The sequence below is a fragment of the Apodemus sylvaticus genome, chromosome 1 (assembly GCF_947179515.1).
Source record: "Apodemus sylvaticus chromosome 1, mApoSyl1.1, whole genome shotgun sequence".
Classification (NCBI taxonomy): Eukaryota; Metazoa; Chordata; class Mammalia; order Rodentia; family Muridae; genus Apodemus; species Apodemus sylvaticus.
The window spans coordinates 32,776,789-32,797,086 of NC_067472.1; the positions used below are offsets into that span (position 1 = coordinate 32,776,789).

The 20,298-nt window shown below is 42.9% G+C and overlaps 1 protein-coding gene across 1 annotated transcript; it reads left to right on the forward strand.

The window, feature by feature from the left end:
- Positions 1 to 4,927: 4,927 nt before the first annotated feature.
- Positions 4,928 to 18,254, forward strand: Plgrkt (plasminogen receptor with a C-terminal lysine). Its single transcript, XM_052187568.1, has 6 exons — positions 4,928 to 5,036; positions 5,866 to 5,965; positions 8,374 to 8,460; positions 15,242 to 15,372; positions 15,938 to 16,047; positions 17,848 to 18,254. The coding sequence occupies exons 3-6, from the start codon at positions 8,380 to 8,382 to the stop codon at positions 17,967 to 17,969; spliced, it is 444 nt and encodes a 147-aa protein (XP_052043528.1). The 5' UTR covers positions 4,928 to 5,036; positions 5,866 to 5,965; positions 8,374 to 8,379; the 3' UTR covers positions 17,970 to 18,254.
- Positions 18,255 to 20,298: the final 2,044 nt, after the last annotated feature.

Consider the following 20,298-nt stretch of genomic DNA (forward strand, 5'->3'; position numbering starts at 1 on the left):
CATAGGATTTCCTCCCGGTGACTTTAGAGACAGCTTTGGGCTAGATATTCAGAGTTTATAGTAAAACGAAACTAGGGTTCGGTGTGGTAGCACACGCCTTATTTCCAGTACTCAGGAGGAAGAGGCTGGTGGATCTCTGGTCTACAGGGAGAGCTCCAGGATGACTGGGCTACTACTGAGACCCTGTGATTAAAAAGAACAAGAAAACAAACAAACAGATAGACAAAAGCTATTTTAAAACGAAACTAAAAGTGAAAGTGAAACTCACTTTAGCGTTCTTGTAAATCAGGTTCCCTGAAAGAAACAGTCTAGAGTGAACAATTCAGTGTTTTGGGTGGGAGTGGGTTCTGGGGTCCCGGGTAGGGGAGGGTGCGCGTGGAGGCCAGAGGTCCACATAGGTCGTCTTCCTCTACAGCTCCCACCTTGGTTTTTGAAAGTCTCTCTTACCTAATCCAGAGCTCGCAGCTGGCTGGACTAGCTGGCCAGAATGCTCCAGGGATTCCCATACCAGCTCTGCTGCCAGAGCTGGGTCTGAGATATGGGCCATCTCTGCTTTTATTGTGGGCAAGGAAGACTTGAACTTCAAATCCTCAGGCTTGAGCAGTGCAGTGAGCGCTTTAGAAGCAAAATATCTGAAGTCATAAGATCTCCGACTTAAATTTTATCTTCAGAATCCAGACACTTTAAATTACCATCCGATTCTATTCCCCATCTCTTTTAAGCCCTTTCTGGATACCTGGATACGTGACAGTTTTGATATAACTTTACATATACAGTTACACATCCTGTAGAATTAATAACAGGCAAATGACTCGACTTTAATTCTAGAAAGTAGGTGTGTCTGTATAATAGGAAATATATTTTTAAATCGTGGATTTGGTGACTTCCTCAAAGTTCCTCGACATAATGAAACCAGTTGCCTTGCCATTCAAGAACTTCCCATCTCGAGCTGTGCCCTTTGTGAGCGCTTGGACCGCTGTGCAGCCAGGTGGGGGAAGTCTGTTCTAGGTGATGTTGCGAAAGTCCTTCTGCGAACTGGAAATGTGGGCTTTTTCCAAGACAAAACCATGGGAACTCCACAGGGTACTGTCATCATTTAAACATCTCACTGTTAGACTTCAGGGGCCTTCTTCATTCTCTGCTTTCCCCATTTATTCATGAAAACCACTATCCTAAAGTAGTGCGCTGGGTGAATATTGGGGTGTCCGCTGGCTTGGCTGTAATGAAATTTTCACATTCTCAAAGCATCTCCATTTTTAAGTTGGAAGTCACTGGGGATGACACTGCCTTAAGTATCTATAGAAAATGTGGAACTCTCAACAGCATCAATAAACATGGAATAAGACCAGAGCCTCAGCTGAGACAGTCCCTCTGTCAAATGCCTTTTGAACCCCAATAATAGAATAAAGCAATTTCCCTAACTTTGGTTGGCTGACAAAATAAAACATAGACTTTTTATGTGGAAATCCAGTCTAAACATATATGTGTGTATATACACATGCACAGACAAACATATTTCTAGTTAATAGTTCTTTTTTTCCTAAAAGTATAGCCAAGGCCCAGGACATAAGCTTTATGATGTGTTAGTGTGGTTGTGACTATTCAGATCTGTAATCTTTAGTGAGTCATTTTAGAGACTCACTCTTTAGCTCTTGGTTCATAAGGATTTGAGAGTTGAGGATTAAGTCACACACACACACACACACACACACACACACACACACACACACACACCTTAGCAGTCTCTATGACTTCTTTCAAAAGGTAGAAGGGGTGAGGTGGTTTGTTTTGTTTTACAAAAGCATTGCTTAAGGTCTACATAAATACTCCACAGAGAAGCCAAGTGGTGACAGAACCTGGCCTCTCTGAAGCTCTCCATGGGAATTGGGGGCCTGCTGCTTTCGTTGATTTGCATATGAGTAATCTGAAGAGTCACCCCCACTCCTCCACCTGTTTCTACTCCTCTATTTTCCCATGAAGTTGATCATGCCCCCTTAATAAAGTTTTGGTATCCTCCGAAATAGAAAGGGGGATGTGACTTTTATACACACACACACACACACACACACACACACACACACACACACACACACACATTCACCATCTCAAAAATAGACATAAACTAAAATAGCCTAGGTAAGGAGAGGAGTATCCCTAAAAATGATCTGAGTTTTGTGATTTGGACAAAATGAATAGAGAAACAGTCAGACAAGAGAAAAACAGTGGCTAGCCAAGGCTGAAGAGTGGAACATATCCCTAATGCCATTTCTAATCTCGCTGTTTCATGTTCATACCCCACCTGACCTATTCATTTCGGGGAGATAAACCTCCTTATTTCTCACATCCTGCCTAGTTGACGATGGAAGACCGACCATCTCAAGGGTAAGGCAACACACAACGTGATCCTGGAGACAGCCAGGAACAGCCTGCAGGAGGGACACTGAGAAGGCTAAAGGTGAGCACACTTGGCAAGTCCTTGCAGAGGATACTACCCTGGCTGGCGTCTAGACTGAAAGGCTGGTTCTCATCATGTCACGAGGGCCTTGAGAGTTAAAGAGAAAGGTTGGTCTCTAATTGTAATGCACAGTCATTGGTTAGTGTAAGGAAAAGGAGTCATGTGTTCTACAGACAATATCTATAGTTAGCTAAAGGAGGCAGGAAGAAGAGCCTGTGATCATGGAAGCAGGGAGCTTTAAGGAGATTCTGTTACAGTTCAACTCAATTCCAACACTATCTATGGGGAAATAAAGTCACATCCCAAAGGGATTATAGATATGTATATGCAGATCATTTTATTTATTTTTAAATTTTCATTTATTTTCATACGTATGGGTGTTTTGTCTACATGTATGTCTGCGCCAGAAGAGGGTGTCAGGCCTCCTGGGACTGGAGTTACAGATAGTTGTAAGTTGCTATATGGGAGCTAGGTATCGAACCCAGGTCCGTAACTGGATGAGCTCTCTACAGCCCTAGTTCTCAGAGTTGGGGGACTACTTTCTGAAGGAGGAGAAGGGAGAAGAGGAGGGAGAGGAGGAAGGAGAGGAGGAAAAGATCATTCAAGGGAGGAGGACAGGCTGAGATTCAGAGGCTGAGAACAGGGTCATGTGCTTTGCATGGGTTACAAGAGAAGGAGGTTAGCAAGCAGGTGCTTAGTCAACACTGACATCACAGTTGAAAAGCACCCAAAAGAGAAGCAGCTACAAGTTTCCTGCTCATCAGCTGTGCGATTATTTACATACAGCAGAGGAAGGCTAAAGCCCACACCCTCATCATTATTCCCCAGCGCTTCCCCAGTCAAGCTTGTGATTCTTGGGATGCTGTGAAATGCTTCAGCAGAGCCACACGAAGCTTCATTTGATTCAGGTTACACTTGGAAATGTGCCCGCCCCTGCTCGGAACAGCTCCCTCACCCTCTTCTACCACAGTTACCTTCAGTCGCTGCATTTCGGTGATAAACCTTGACAAGCTACAGCATCATTAAAAAAAAAAAAAGCCTATCAAATGAGTAAGATAAAATCACAATAATGATTAAAAGTGTCAGTAATAGTAAGACAGGTCATATTTTCAAATGTCAGACTCTCTCGTGCATACACTAGCTCACCTAACTTGTATAATGGTCTTTAACATGTACTCTGTGTGTGTGTGTGTGTGAGTGCACACTCATGCATGGAACACTTAGGGATGTCAGAGGACAACTTGCAATAACAGGGTTCTTTCCTTCCACCATTGAATTCCAGGAATAGAACGGGGTCTCAGGGTGGCAAGCAGCCTCCCTACTATAGCTTAGATGAACACACACACACACACACACACACACACACGTGTTAAAGTTAAAGAAGCACGTAGAAAGTCCATTTCATTTATATGAACTATCTAGAATACGTAAGTCTCTGAAAAGGAAGAAAAGGGATTAAGATGGGGTCTATAGGATGTGACATTGTCCATAAAGATAGGTTCTATAGATTGACTGAAAAAAAAAAACAGCTCCTGACAAGGGAAGGATCTGGCGTGGTCTCTCACACTCAGTGCAAACGTTAACCACCTCCTGCAGGTAAACGAGTTCTAAATCTTTCCGGTTAAAGCTACAACCCTGCAGTGTTTAACATTCTTGGTTTCCATAGTGCTTATCTGCAGGTACAGCGACCTCTGTCCCTCCTACAGGTTACAGAGCTGGGAACAGAACAGAAGCAAGTTAGTCTGCACGGATAGACACTACTTCCTATCTCAGGGGTCAGCTGCTCATTTCCCTCCAAAAGCATTTACTCCTAGCAACACTTAACCTGCTCCTGCAAATAGGACTAAAGACACTGTTGCAACTTTCCCATCCAAGTAATGCTTGGAATGGGGGATCTAAACATCAGAATACGGAGGACTAAAGCTATACAAACCTGCGAGGCTAGATGTGCCTGAAGGAGGCTAGGTGCCTTCTCTATGTGTGGCGTCAGCCAAGGTTAATACGGGGCTCTTCCTAAAGGCTCTTCCTGAAGCATGGAGTGTATTGTTTTCCCAACCAGTTACATAGCAAATGCTAATGGGTCCTTGAGTGTTTCCTCGGCGAATCTGCGAGTTGTACTCTAGACAGACAATGCTGGCAGGAGTGCGTAATATGGAAATCACATAGGGAAATATGGAAATTCTGGCCACTGTTCGCATTTGTTCCCTGTTTACCTTTAAGCGATTTGGTGGTGGCTTTTTTAAAAAAAAAAAAAAAAAAAAACAGGCTCGGGACTCCGAGGACTCCATGCTGCTTCCTTAGCCTTCCCTTAAAATCACGAACCATACAAGACCATGCAGGTTGGAATTTGCGGCTCTGTGCCGCTCCACCCACCTCCCTGCTCCAAGCGCCTGCACCGGAAGAACACCCCAGGTCTCCGCGGGCTCCTTAAAGGAGCCAAAGGCCACGCTGATTGGTTGAAGCTCGTGATCCACTGTCATAGTCAACCAATCCTGGGGCTCTGCCCAGCTAGGTACTGTCCGTGCGCTGATCACTCTGGCTAGAGGCCTTTGCTGTGGTCACCGTCCCCGCACCGTGTCGCGTGAGTGCATCGGGCCATAGGCACGTGGGAGGGAGGGTCGGTTCGGTTGTATAGCCCCGTACAGCTGCAGCTCCTGCTGGGTAGGGAAGGCCTGGGCTCTTCATTCTGCTGATGCCATCTGAGGCCGAAAGGTATTGCCTGCCCGGCTCTGTACCATTGTCACCAAGTTGGGACAAGTCTGCAGGAAAATGGAATATCTTTAGGGAAATACCAAAATGATGGCAAACTGGTTCGACAGAACGACAGTGGAAACCAAACAAAACAAAATAACCCCAGAGGTTATGTCCTTCTGCTAGGGAACATGGTTTGGAAGATTTATTGAGAATGATTGTTATGATGTGGCCAGCCAAAAATTCTGGTACTACATCAGGGCAGAATCTGGATGACAGAAATCGCATAGAATTCATTTTCTTCTAAATCAAATCCCAGTTCCTAGGATAAAGTCTGGGATTTGCACAAGCAACATATCCTCCCCAATATACCTTTCCAGAATAACTTGAATCATGCCCTCTTGGAACTGGAACATTAATACGCCTGCTTCCCCACCCCAAACCTAAAACAAACAAACTAACTAAAAACCAGGAGTAGCCAGAACTCAAGTTCGTATCGTCCATCCTCCAGGACACTGGTTTTCTGTGTTGCCTGTAATAAAGTCAGTTTGAGGCCACTCTTAGGTATTGCTGGTGATATTGTCTCTGGGAGAGAGAAAAGGGAAGGTTTGGGGATGTCCTAAGGAAATAGTGCAAAATGGTTTTGTTAGGTATGGGGAGAAGAGGCTGAAAACACTGTTCAAGGGTGAAGTTACAGGGTGTGGCATACTCATTTGCAGGTGAGGGACACTCCCGTTTGCCTTCTACCTTTGATTGTGTGCCTGAGATTTCCCCGACTCATCCAAAGTCCAAGTCCAAGAGTGCAAGGCCCAGAAGGAGGTAAGCCTACATCCTAGCTTTCCAAAGTGTTTCTCTTCTCTTCTCTAGATGATTGACAGGAAGATTGTCCTACTCCTTAAAGGGACATAGAGATCACCCCCTTAGAAACAGAAGTAGGCCAAGGGACTGAAGGGTGTGTGTGTGTGTGTGTGTGTGTGTGTAGACTAGAGTACAGTCAGTTTCTTGGAGGATGTTTGAAGATGTTTGCAGCAGATGTAAAAAACTACATGCCGAAGAACACTTAAGGGATGCTAAACAGCCTGAGCCAAAGTTGGTCTTCTGTTAAGCATTCCTATTTTGTGCAAGTGTCTGTGTGAAGCCACAGAGACTGTCAAGATGGATGATAATACTTCTCCTGAAGGCCCAGTTTGAGCTGAAATGACTCATTTGAGCTGCCAATGCTTAGATAACAAAGGAAACAGCTAGGTCCTCCTCTGTGATGAGTGTCCTCTGCCTCTGTTCATAGGGTGCTGAGTGGGGACGCTGACAGACGGGAGGACTCGTGATGTTCCAAGGCTGTTTAAAGCTCTCTCTCTTTCTTCATAGGAAGTAGTTCAGCCTCTGCTCAGCCTCTCAACTGACTGGCTCCTAAGGGCTGCTAAGTCCAGGGTGTGTTCTTTGTCTTTGTTGGGATACAGGGAAGTCACTGAGATCTGGCTGTGAGCTCACACTCACCTGAAGACCGACTAACAGGGTTAGCCATCCCAGTTGATGTGAACTACCCCTGTTCTCCACACTCATCTCCTGGGCCACTCAAAAGCCAGGGATTTCCTTATGAGGAAAGATGTGGAAATAACTATTGTCTGCGATTCCCTCAGAATATCCATAAATTCTGACTGTGAAGCACTGAGATTGGCTGCTGTGGTGTGAATTCAACAGCCTAAGACAACACTGAAGAAAGTGGAGATGTTGTGACATTCCCCTGGGCCTTGTGGTCTTCTAAAAAAATCAATAACTAAGGAGAATGTTTTCTGAACATACTCAGTTGTATTTAGAACAAAGTTAGGAGTTCTGACCCACCTACAGTTTATAGCCCTCTGAGGTAGCTGCTAGGTAAGATCATATAAGATCGTATAATAAGGTAAAATAAAATAAAATAAATCAAGGTGGTGCCTGCTGTAGAGGGTGGCTTGAGTCACAGTGTTTAAGGAAGTGATGGTCAAAAGGAGATATGGATCATAAGGGAGAAAAACTTCAAAATCTGAATTCATTTCCCAGGCTAGTGAAACAGAACAGCCATTCTGTTTTTAACTTTACTATAAAATTCAATAAATTATATTGAACATATTATTATAAAAAGAGGTCTGTACTTCGTAAGGTAGCATAAGTGTTTCTGAGAACTTTAAATTAAGAATGGTAAACTACATTGTTCTGTATAGTCAGTATAGTAAATGCATTTTTTTTCTCAATGCTATTTTCAACTTGCAATGAGTTTATTGTGCTGTAAGTTCCATTGGAAACAATGCAATCATTTTAAAAATCCATTTCTGGGCTGAGGAGATGGCTCAGTGGGTAAAGCACTTACCATGCAATCAGGAAGACCTGTGTTGAAAGCTTGCAAGTCAGTGAAGAGCTGGGCACGGCAGCGCACGTCTGTAATTCCAGTGTTGACATGAGAGGCAGAGACAGCTCTGTAATTCCAGTGTTGGGATGAGAGGCAGAGACAGCTAGCCTGGGGTACACAGCTGAGAGCAACATTCTCCAAAGACTGTCTCACACAAGGTGGAAAGGGCAATAATACGTGGGGTTACCCTCTGACCTGGACGAATGTGCCGTGGCGCACACCCACCCCACACACACATGAATGGATATATACACAAACACACATACTTCCCATACAAGGAGATTCATTTGCAAAGGCATGAATTTGCCTGTTTGAGAGCCTCGGCTTGGAGACAACAAAGGTGAGGCTGGGGGAAAATGCCTAGGGCATATCAGCTACAAGAGGATGAGGCGTGTCAAAGAACAGGAGCATGAGACCTCAGGAGGAATAGTCACTTGCTGACCCTAAGACACCTACATCTTAAGACACAAGGTCAAGAGGGACAGATGAAAGTTCTGAACACACACCCTCAGATGCAAGGTCTTCCTGTTTGCCAGAGCAGACGGTGAGAAGGTAGCTCGCCTTAGATTTATAGAGGGGAAAATCAAGTAAGCACGGCACTGTGTGTGCACAGCGCAGGGAGAGATGGGAAACCATTTCCTCCAGCTGTTCTTGACTGAGTAAAGGGTGTTCAAGCTGGGTAAGTAGTCCTGAGGTTGGACAGCTACTTAGAATTTAAACGATTCCCTAGGTCAAGTATTTTTCTCTCTCTCCTTTTACATTGCCAGCCTTGATAGGAGCCCAGAGCCTGTGTAAGGATGCACTGAGTCTGTTATTTAAATATGCCTTGCATTTTCCACTTTAGGTCCAGATGGGGTTTATATTCTCAAAATCTATGAACGAAAACATGAAAAACCAACAGGAGTTCATGGTTAGTCATGCTCAACTTCAGGTATGTGTTAGCTAAGCTGCTATGTTCCGAAGCATGTTAAGTTTCCAGAATGGCACTCCTGAGGCGTGTTCTCTTCGACTCCCTCTGACCCTTAATTAAGATGCTCTTGGGCTCCATCCTCAAAGACAAAGTGAGTGGGTGACCAAGCAACTGATGAACGGCCCTTATCTCCAAGCCAGATACTTGAGCCAAAACTTCCGTCCTACTAGGAAATTTCTTAGAGTATATTATGAACAAAATATGCCTCTTCCCCCAAGGCTTTCTGGATTCTTAGAACCTGTGAATATATTAGGAATATGATACCTTACATGGAAAGGGACTTTACAATGTGTTCATCTAAAGAAGTGTTATCCTGGATTATCAATATGGATCCATTGTAATTTCCAGTACCAATCGTTTCTCGGCCTTTTTGGCTAAGATCAAGTGTAGTAATTTCCAGTACCTTTGTGTGTGTGTGTGCGTGTGTGTGTGTGTGTGTGAGAGAGAGAGAGAGAGAGAGAGAGAGAGAGAGAGAGAGAGAGAGAGAGAGAATATTAGGAGATGTTATACTGTTGCACATAAAAGTCTTAAACACACTCACAACCTGAGCAGCACTCTACTGGCTTTGAAGATGCAAAGAGCCCAGGCCATGGACCAAAAAATGCAGGCAGCCTTAATAAGTTGGAAAAGCCAAAGAAATAGAATTTCCCCTGCTGCCTCCAGAGAGACAGAGCCTCACCAGTCCGTTTTGGCCCTTTAACCTTAGATAATAACTTGTTAAAGTAGCATTAGGAAACTGTTATAGACTGTGGTGCTTGACCTTGGATTGTACAGTAGATGTTTAGAAAAAAAAAATCAAAGAGCTGGCTGAACTGTCTAATAGAAGCTGTCAATGTGTTTTAAAATATTACAAGACACAGCTGAATGTTAAAAAGTTTGACCCAAATTGTTTTGCTAAGGCTTTAGACAATGATCATGAGGCCCCCGTGGTCTGTTATGGCTCTAAGAGTAGAAAGTCCTACTCTCAGGCAGTACGTGAGCGATAACCTAGACACCTGGGTGAATCCAGAGCATCCTGACTGTGCACATAACCTGTCCTTAGTCTCCTGGTCTGTACCCTAAAGGCAATGCACCCTTCAGAGATGCTCCAAGAAGTAAAAATTATGCACATTATTCAGAATGTATATCATATAGAATGTGTACTATAATGCCTCTTGCTTATATTAGGTGTTGCTATTATTGCTATTAAAATGCTTTATTAAAGGTTAGGGTTTCATATAGCCCAGGCTGGCTTCAAATTGGTTATGTAGTCTAAGATGGCCTTGAGCTCCTAGTCCTCTTGTCTATATCTTCACTGATAAGATTATTGGTATGTACCTCCATGCCACGCCGATGTTAAAGACTTACAAAAGTTTATGGTATGGGATAAAAGATATGGGCTAATGATTCCTTTGGGGACAATGGAAAGAAAGAGCAAGTTACTTACTGTAACTAAGCAGTGACCAGAGGAGACATAGAGGCTAGGAATCAGCCCAGCATCTCCGAAACAAGAATGGCGTGTGGGTAGAAACTACAGGAGTTTCATTCTTATATCAGACTACATGACCTCAGGATCTGTGAAGATCTGGGGACTTTATTCCTCTTGGAAGTTACAGAAAACCAGAGACTCCCACACTAGAGGAGTTCGTCAGTGCAGGGAAGCAGTGTAAGCATATCGCTAATACCACTTCCTCCTGCTACTCAGAGCACATGCACTCCATGGATTTGGGCCAGGTATGGGGAACACTGAGTGCTGGGAATCTCCTGCTTTTATAGAGAACCACGAACAAGAGGAAAGTGGAGGCTTTTGTTTATTAGTTTCACTCCTCAGGCTTGTTCTCTGACACGCAAGCCAAGAGATGGCTCCGGAAGCTAAGGCCCTGCTATTTTTGACCTACTCATAAAGAAAGTGCAGGATGTTCATGGTCCTTGGTAGTCCCCTGACTGGCCAGAGGGAAGAAAACAGCTTTAAGTCCTTCCCTGTGGATGCCAATGAGCAGGTTTTCTGTATGTGGCATTGAGGTAGAGTTGGATCAGCCCTCCCTCTTCAGCTTGGCTAAACCCAAAGTGAACCCAAACCTGGGAGCCCAGCCCCTTTTGAGCCAGCAGCTCTGTGTCAGCTGAAAGAAGACAGAGTGAAATTCTCCCTAGGGCTGTGGCGTGGCCACGGCCCCTGCATGCAACCAAGAAGAGACTGAGATGTGCACCTTCAAACACACTACCTTCATTTTCCAGCAGACGGGCCCCAACGTTCTGCTTGTCCTGTCTTGGATTTCCATCTCCACAGTGGATATGCTACACCTAAGGCTCATGTGTCTTCCACAGAGCAAAAGTTATTTTAAACAAAAACTCAACAAGTTACTTACCTTCAAATACTCTCTGAAGTGTAATCCCCTTACAACTTGTATGCTGGAAACCCAACCCCAATGTGACTTCATTTGGAGATAGGGTCTTTATAAAGGTATTTGAGTTAAAATAAATCCTTAGGGTGGGTCTTAATCTGATATGTTGGTGACTTTTCAGAGGAAATTTAATCATGCACCCCAAATATAACATTTACAAGCCTACAACAGAGGTCTCCTCACGGCTTGTCCAGGAATCAACTACATTAATTTTTGGATTTCTAGATTCCAGAACTGAGACAAAAACATTTTTTCTATTGCTTAAACTAGCCAGTTTGTGGTCTCTTGATTGTGGTGGTGGTGGTGGTGGGGTATGCAACTTTAACAAACTAAAGCAGGGAGTACTTGGAGACTGCGTCCAGAAGGGGGCGCTAGTGTCTTGGGCAAGGGGCTCCCTGCAGCTTGACTGCGGATTTTCTACTTTTTTCCCTATTTCTATAAGCCCTGCCAGGAGGAGCTCCAGAGAGGTCGTGAGTGGGAGAGATTTGGTCCCCATGAGGTTTTTGTACAGAATGGCACACCAGTTTCATTGTACACTTACATGTGTGCAGGACAGCATCGTCAAGCTCCTCTCCTCACTGCAACTTTGCTCAGACGACATCAGTTGCATCCAGCCCATCTTCCATTCAAAGAATTCCACCTAAGTGTTGTAGGGTCCCTACATAGTTTCAGGAGTTTAGACATTTTTGCAGATGTCCAGTGATTGTGATGCACAAGGTCTCCGCCCCCCCCCCCCGGAACCACACACAGAAAAAGGTTTTGCTTATTTTTCCTTTTAAAAAAAATTTTTTTTTTTAGTTTTTGAGAATTTCATGCAAGGTGTTGGGGCTGGGGCCTACGGCTCAGAGGTTGAGCATTTGCCAAACATGCACATGGTCCCGTGTTCAGTTCCCAGTACTGCTGCCAGAGAGAGAGAGTAAGAGTGAGATAGTTTAAGCTGGAAGGGACCCACATTAGTAGTTACAATGATATTACCACCAATCTTTAGTTTTCTGGTAGAAACTGCTTCTTGTAACTTCGGTTTCTGAGAATGTTATTTAGAAGAAGGAACAGTTTTTTTCAGTGCCACTAGATGGCGCACGTAAACAACTTTATAACACCAGAAAGTCTAGAAAGACTCATGAAGGTACTTATGAAGTAGGATGGAATACAGAGAAAGAACTATATGGATGCCGACCACAGCACGCAGTGGGACTGTAGGCAGAACAGTTCGGTCATCCAAAGGTTAGTGGGCAGCAAAAGTTTGTCGTTTGCCGTGTTCAGGGAACAACATTAGAGAAAACCGAAAGCCAACCAAACATGACTGTCTGTGTGCTGAAAATTCAAATAGGGTAGATTCTCTTAGTTTTTATCAAAATTAGATCTCACACATGAGGGATGTAATGTTTTGACACTGATTAATTTTTTATTGTCAATGAGAGAATAAACATGAAAAGGCAAGGTTGAGACCTTTTCTCTCTGTAGGACTCTTCTTAGAAGAAAAAAAATATTTACATCATGTTTAATGAGCACACTTTCAAATCTACTAGGAAAACTGATGTTAGTTCTAGGTTCATTGTTAGGTTTTGTTTAGAATGTTTGATGAATCTAGCTATTAGTTTAGGAGATTACTTATAATAATTATGCCATTGGAGACCTGAATTAATTATATATTTCAATCATTACACATTGTTTAGATACTATTAAGACATAATACTATTAAGACATAATTTTAGGTTATATTTTCCCAAAAGAAAAGCATTAACTTCAAGTTTTATTTGTTTTAGAATTTTTGAACATGAAGACCTCAAACTTTTTAAAACTACAGTAGAGAGATTAAGTAATTACCTTCCTTCTTCCCTCCCTCCCTCCCTCTCTCCTTCCTTCCCTCCCTCCCTCCCTCCCTCCCACTCTCCCTCCTTCCTTCCAGGTCCATGATGAGATCTTTCAGATGCCTCCTTACTAAGACACTCAATGCCCTATGTCTCCTTTGTTGCAACATGCCACTAATCCCGGATTTCCAACCCTAGATGAGTTGTTGTTGTTGTCATTGTCCCTTGAGACAGGATGGCAATGTGGGCCAACTTAGCCTCAAATTCACAATTCTTCTTTCTATGTCCACTCTTGAGTTCTAGAATGGCAGGCGTACCCTACCAAGCCTGGTGCAGAGCTCTTAACTCGTGTCTTGTGAGAGACACCCTTACAACTAGAGCCCAGCGTTTGAGTCCAGCTCCTTTTATCTTTGACAACTACTTCTGCATGCTTAGATGGCTCTGTTTCCCTTCTGCATACCGTGTGTTCGTCATGTCATGCAGTCCCGGGATCTTGTTACGGTCTCATCTCATGTGGAGCATCCTCTGAGTTCTTGGCTGACTTATAAATTTTGACACACCGAGTTCACTCTTCACCATAAAGTTTATTCATGTGACAAGGACAGCACGTTTTGTGTTCACCACGGCATCATACTGCTTAGTCTCACACTCTTCATAAAGCTTTCTGCTTCTGCCTTTGGTAGTTCCCAGCCATCAGTTTTAGATTGATATCTACTTGATGTTTATTGGGGTAAACAAAAATATATCCTGTGATAGCTCATTTAGACAGTACTTCTTAATCCCAGCTGCATACTAGACCTACCTAGATGCCCTGCAAAAAAATCTAAACTAAACTTATGCTGACCTAACCTCCAATCAACATATGGACTAACTCTTTGGGGAGTTAGTATGGTTACTGGAACCTTGAAGAACCCCACAGATGTTTATGGCTCAGGACACTGATATTGAATTTTTCTGGGTCTTGTTTTGATTCAGATTCTTTTTCATATGAACACAAATTATTAATTGCTGTATTTATATCACTTTGGAAAAGTATGCACTATTATGTGAGTTTGGAAAGTAAATGGCCTAGCAAGGATGGTTTTATATACTCAATACTTTGTATACAAGTCATATTATGTATCTTTAACAGAACTCAAAATGAGCTCAGCTTGTACTGATAAAGGCATATTTTGACAAGACAAAGAGGCTTCATTACTTCTTGCCCTTTCTCCTTCTCTGTTCACTTTTTCTTGGAACGATTTTGGTTTGGCCGCAGGCATCAGAGGACACCTCTCTGATCGAGGGGAGCTTCTCTGCTGCCCTTTACAGTCACCTAGGGACCATGAGGTGATCTGTTCTGAGGACGTTGGTCATGCTCTGGGGGAGTCTGGCCGTGTCTTCTACAGTCTTCGATGCTGTGGATGGATCCTTGAGACCCTTCTTCAACGACCTCTGGCTCATACTCTCTACCCAAGTGTCTTCCATGAGTTTGCCTGGCCCTAGGGTGTAGTGACCTTCTGGTATGCTACCTCCTTCTAATTTTAGCTATCTCTTGGAAACCTTTTCATGGGAAAGGGAACCATGTAGACACTTATGTAGCTGAGATTAACCCAACTGTCTCTCCCAGGCCTGCCTGAACCCAGATCTGTCTTAGAACCATTGTCTCTTTATTTTGGTTCCCCCTCCCAGAATCCTCTCTGTTTAGAGATTCCACAGCCCCACCTGGGGTTTACTTAGTATACTCCTGTACTACAACTCCCAGGAGAGGCCAAGTGGCCAAGCCTTATCCTTACACCCAAACTCATTCTCCTCTCTCAGTTCCTGCCACAGTAGAAAGAGGACATGAAGAGAAACTGAGTCACATTACTTTTCTTCCCTCATGAACTCTAGCTTTCTGTTTTTTGAGCTTTGCTGATGATGTGTACTGTCAGCATTTTTAAATTTAAAAGACAAGAAGAAAACAGTTTCTCTCTGAAGAATCAGGCTCTTTTCAAAGCATGGGCTTAAGTTTTCATTTCACTACTGCTCCCTGGATTAAAAAAAAAAATCCATCCAGATATCGTGTCCTGTGTTTTGGGCTGTTCAAAGCCAAGAAAGGCACTGGTTGAAGTGCCACAAGACAAAACATGTGAGTAACAAAACCCTCTATTGGCATCCCTCCATCAGTATATGAAGACCTGGCATTTTAATTTGTAACTGGGTACATTTGGAAAGCAACAAGAGCGGAAGGCAAAATGATTTCCATGCAAGGCCAGCACAGTGTGTGTCGAGTGACCCATACATCTTTCTTCATATGAAACAGAAAAGCCTGGAAACATACCCATGGCTTGGATCCACAAAAATACAGTCTAGACCTCAGCGAGCAGGGCACTGTCCTGGACACACTTGAAGGAATTGTCATTGCCAAAAGGGACAGGTGCACAGAGCAGTTCAGAGCAACTTAGTCAAAGTCTATTGTGATTTAAACAAAATAAAACTGCCTCAGAACCAAGGAAGGAAGAAAAGCAGATCTTAACACCGTTCCAAGATAGAAGGTGAATAACCCACCCTTTTGTCTGTTGTACTTAGCTGGAAAGGCAGCTGACCTTGCAGAATGAGATGAGAGAGAGGCAAATGGCTATGCAGATCGCCTGGTCTCGGGAATTCCTCAAATATTTTGGAACATTTTTTGGCATTGCAACCATCTCTTTAGCAGCTGGGTATGTTTACAATTTACTTGAAGAGTTTCTGAAATAACAAAGTCTTTGCCATGGTCATATCATGATTAAGTAGGCTGGAGTAGGCCTTTGAGTTTTGAACCACGAGTATTTATGTAAAAAAAGAAAGCTCCCTTAGGTTACTTGTCTGTAGAACTAGAGTAGTTACAGCTTATCCGGCCGTTAGTTCTTAATGTTCCTTTTGACTATTTCTCTAGTCTATAAGTTAAAGAGAGCTCACTTAACACCAAGATGGATGACCTCTGTGCTTATCCCAGAGGTCCTGAATGGTAGCTCTCAATCCTTGTCTGCTTTAAAAGGAGGAATCTAACGCTTAAAAACAAAGGAAGATTAGCAAGTCATAGACCCTCCCCTTGAGAACCAAAGAATCTGGCAAGGTGTGTTGGACAAGGAAATGCAATTGTTCAATTTCTATAGAAGACTCAGACGAATTAAATAGCTTACAACATAGAATACATTCTTCCAAAGGTGCTTTTTTTTTCTTACAAGGATAAGATAATGTATTTGCAGGTTATATTTGATATTCATCGTTCTATTTCTGAAACAGAGCAATAAAGCGAAAGAAGCCAGCCTTTCTCGTTCCTATAGTTCCACTAAGCTTCATCTTCACCTACCAGTATGACCTGGGCTACGGAACTCTTCTACAAAGGATGAAAAGTAAGTCTTCCTAGACTAGAGTTTCTGTGTCATCATTAATCTGTGGCTCAGAACTGGGGCTCAGTTGATAAAAAGCACAAAGATAATGCCTAAGGATAATACTGGCGGTTAACCTCAGGCCACCTCACACAAGTGTACACACATGAACACATACAGGCATGTGTATACATAAATGGTACACACACACACACACACACCCTTCTTAAAAATCTTTGACTCATGTGGATTCTGATAGTACCATTTTCCTATGATTCAGAGGACCAGCATCTCTTCTTCTAAACAGTGGTATAGAATCAGCTTTTACTAGCTGTTTAGAGATTTTGCATGATGATTATGAGGCACTATTGTTTATTAAAAATTAGATAAAATAGGAGTATACAGACTTACAATTAAACTATAATAAATACTAAATTGCATTTAATTCTTTAAGGGATTTTTGTGTTTCTGCTATAAGGGTTTCTACCTATTTACCTGTGTTCTGCATTTCTTTAAGTAAGTTATGTCCTTCTTAAAGTCCTCTATCATCATCATGAGAAGTGATTTTAGATTCAAATCTTGCTTTTCCCGTGTGATGGGGTATTCAGGACTAGCTATGGTGGGAGAACTGGGTTCTTCTGATGCCAAGTAACCTTGGTTTCTGTTGCTTATGTTCTTGCGCTTGTCTCTCGACACCTGGTTGTCTCTAGTGCTACCTGCCCTTGCTGTCTCTGACCTCAGCCTGTCCCTCCTGTGATCCTGGTTGTGTCAGAACTCCTCAGAGTCCAGGACCCTCCTCTCTGTGATCCTGTGATCCTGGGCATGTTAGAGCACCTGGGAGTCAAGCTTCCTCTGAGTGTTGTGGGACCGGGTACAGAACCATTGCCCAAGGTCTGCTCAGGGCACCAGCTCAGACCAGAAGGAACCTGTGCTACTGGACAGGCGGGGGTTCCTTCATCCTTGGATCCCAGGGGTTCCAGTTACTCCCAGTGTTGGGGCAGATGGTGTGGCCTCCTCACCTGTGATTCCAGGCTCGTTAGAGCACCCAGGTGTCTCTCAATGTTGTGGGACTGGGTCCTAAATTGTATTTAAAACAAAGGTATTAAGTACTCAGACCTCATATGTTTCTTATTGTTTTTCTATTCTATATAATTTTAGATTACTTGTATCAATTGTATCTGCATTATGCAATGTAGAAGCAGCATACAGATGCAACAAAGAACAGCCATAGTTTCAGCCTCGGGCTGCACACCTTGTAGGCTTGTGACTGCTTGTGCTAGGAGCATTTGCATGGTGGAAACTGGAGAAACACCATGTCAAGGCTTAACCTTGTATTCTGCTGATCATCTAGGCCACAGATTGCAAAGTGTTGACATTTTAAGCCTTTGGGAAAGAATTCTAATGATTTCTATAAGTATTCTTCGTTCTGCAGACAACTTATTCATTTTTTAGTGTCAAATTCACAGTTGTTTGTGTGTTGTGTGTATTGGTCAAATCAAGGTAGTTATAGCCATCTCCTCATGCATTTACCATTTCTTTTGTATACTATTTCTGAGACACAGCCACCCTATGTAGCCTAGGTTGACCTTGAACTCATGATCCTTTTGTCTTACCTCCTGAGTGATAGAAGATAGAATATAAGCATGTAATGTATTTCCCCTGAGAGGTATATTCCTTCTCCTGAGTCAAATGGTAAGGTGCTGAACTTTGAGATTTAGGTCATGGATCCAGTTACCCACAGTGTGTCCCTGGAACTGCAATCAGGTCCTCTCACAAAACACCTGACCCATTCATCAGCTTACACATTTCTGCATTTTATTTAAGGTGAAGCTGAAGACATACTGGAAACAGAAAAGACAAAGTTGGAGCTGCCAAAAGGACTGATCACCTTTGAAAGCCTTGAAAAAGCCAGAAGGGAGCAGTATAGATTCTTCTCAGACAAATGAAGTCACAGTTATCCTCAAAGCACATATTGTGTCTCAAAAGCACAAAATTGTTGGCTTGAATCATGGTGTTTACAGTTTTTTAAATGATCAAGATTTTGATACAATGCATTTTTATTTTAGAATATTAAAATTCGAAATGAATTTGTGGAACTATTTTAAAGTAAAATTTCTAACACTCAGCCAAATCATGTCAGTATTCTAAATAACATTCAAATTTATTGTGTGTATGTGTGTTTTACAAGTATCCAAGTACAAAATAAATAAATTACATTGTTATGAATTTGACACCAATGTCTGCTGCTTGAGGTCTTATCAGACAGACTTTCCACTCAGTACTGAACTTTTCCAGGCATCTGCTATTGTGTCCTGTCCTACACAAAATACTAGTGACCAATGCACAGGGAACTATAACATTCACTGTTTGGAGGAGGGGGAGGAAAGGAGGAGGAGATGAACTTGAGAGATATAAATGGGGCTCGGTAGGGAGTGTGAGGAGGGAAATGCATTGATCTTATTTCATTGTGTACATTTATGATAGTCTTAAACAATCAATCAAACAATAAATGAATAAATAAACAAATAGAAGAAATTATAGAGGAAAGAGATGGTGACTTCATCTGATGGACCCAGGCACAATGGAATCTACAATAATATCAACTACTCAGGAAGCTAGGGCAGGAGGTTCTTAAGTTTGAAATGAGACTGAGCAGTGTAAGTACAGTCTGTCTCACACACACACACACAGACACACACACACACAGACACACAAGTCTCTCTCTCTCTCTCACACACACACACACATACACACACACACACAAGTCTCTCTCTCTCTCTCACACACACACAGAAGTCTCTCTCTCTCTCTCACACATACACACACACAGACACACACACACAAGTCTCTCTCTCACACACACACACAAGTCTCTCTCTCTCTCTCTCTCTCTCTCTCTCTCTCTCACACACACACACACACACACACACATACACACACAATCTCATAATACTAGTGTGTTATTGGTGTCCAAAATGGTTCATCAAGAGTTTTAAATTTAGAATTATTCTGCTGTGTGAGCTTTGCAGACATCTGTGTACAGCAGGTGTCGTTTCAGGCCCCTTCAAAGCTATGCTAGCTAAAGACCTTACAGAAGATGTAGCTGCTGTGCAATCCAGGCCCTTCCTTCTAGCTCCTTGTCTTGTTCATTGGCAACTCACATTCAAACAGCTACTCCTACAAGAGTCTCCCCCACGTGTGTAGAGAGACAAAAATCAAAGCCGGTTTACACGACTGCTTTTAAGCACAGCTATGTTAAAACCTGGTCCAACTGGCCTTAGAATTGATTATTCAAATTTCCCCTTCTTCCTATTACACTATCCTTTTACTGAATTGACAAACATCCGTCTGTAACCCTTATATTATCTCAGTCATTTACATTAACTAAATATTTAGGGCATCTTAAACAACTCTAAATTCTTAACACTGAATCAGTTACGGTCTTTTAGCTAGCTTATTATCACAGCCTTTTGTGCGGCTTCAAGAAAAATGTGGTAATAAAACATGAGAAAACATGCTAAAGGCGAGAGGAAGCGAGGTCACTTTACAGACAAACATTTAGAGATTCATGGTGACCACACTCAATGGCTCTGTCAGAGACAAAGTCAGGATGGGACACTTACCAGGTGGCTTTCCACTTCCGGAGACATGCTGGTAGAGTGAAGCAAAGAAGTGGGGCGTCTCCTTCAGGGTGGAAGGGCTTCAGTGAGCATCCAGTAGTCTGCTAGAGGAGACAGCGAAGACTTTCGTAATAACAAAAACTTAGTTTATGAGATTTTAATACTTAAGGATTATTAAGATTTATTTGTATTTTATATAAATGGCATTTTGTGTGCGCATGAGTCCAGTCTCACAGAGGCTAGAGGAGGAGGGTGTTAGATCCCCTGAACAGGAGTTACAGAGGGTTGTGAGCTGCCACGTGGGAACAGAGAATTGAACCAGGTCCTCTGGAAGAGTAAGGGTTAGGGATTAACGTTAGGGTTAGGGTTAGGGTTAGGGTTAGGGTTAGGGTTAGGGTTAACCACTGAACCATCTATCTCTCCAGGCCCCTTCTAAGCATTATGAATATTTTTTAATTCAATATTTTCTTTATTTACATTTCAAATGTTACCCCCTTTTCTTGTTTCCCCTCCAAAAACTTCCCATCCCATAGCCCCTCCCCCTGCTCACTAACCCACCCACTCCCGCTTCCCTGTCCTGGCATTCCCCTACACTGGGCAATGAGCCTTCACAGGACCAAGGGCTGCTGCTCTCATTGATGTCCAACAAGGCCAC

Coding starts and splice junctions, on each gene's coding strand:
- Plgrkt (XM_052187568.1), top strand. CDS start 8,380: ATGGGGTTTATATTCTCAAAATCTATGAACGAAAACATGAAAAACCAA. Junction 8,461..15,241: donor TTAGTCATGCTCAACTTCAG/GTATGTGTTAGC, acceptor TGTTGTACTTAG/CTGGAAAGGCAGCTGACCTT. Junction 16,048..17,847: donor TCTTCTACAAAGGATGAAAA/GTAAGTCTTCCT, acceptor ATTTTATTTAAG/GTGAAGCTGAAGACATACTG.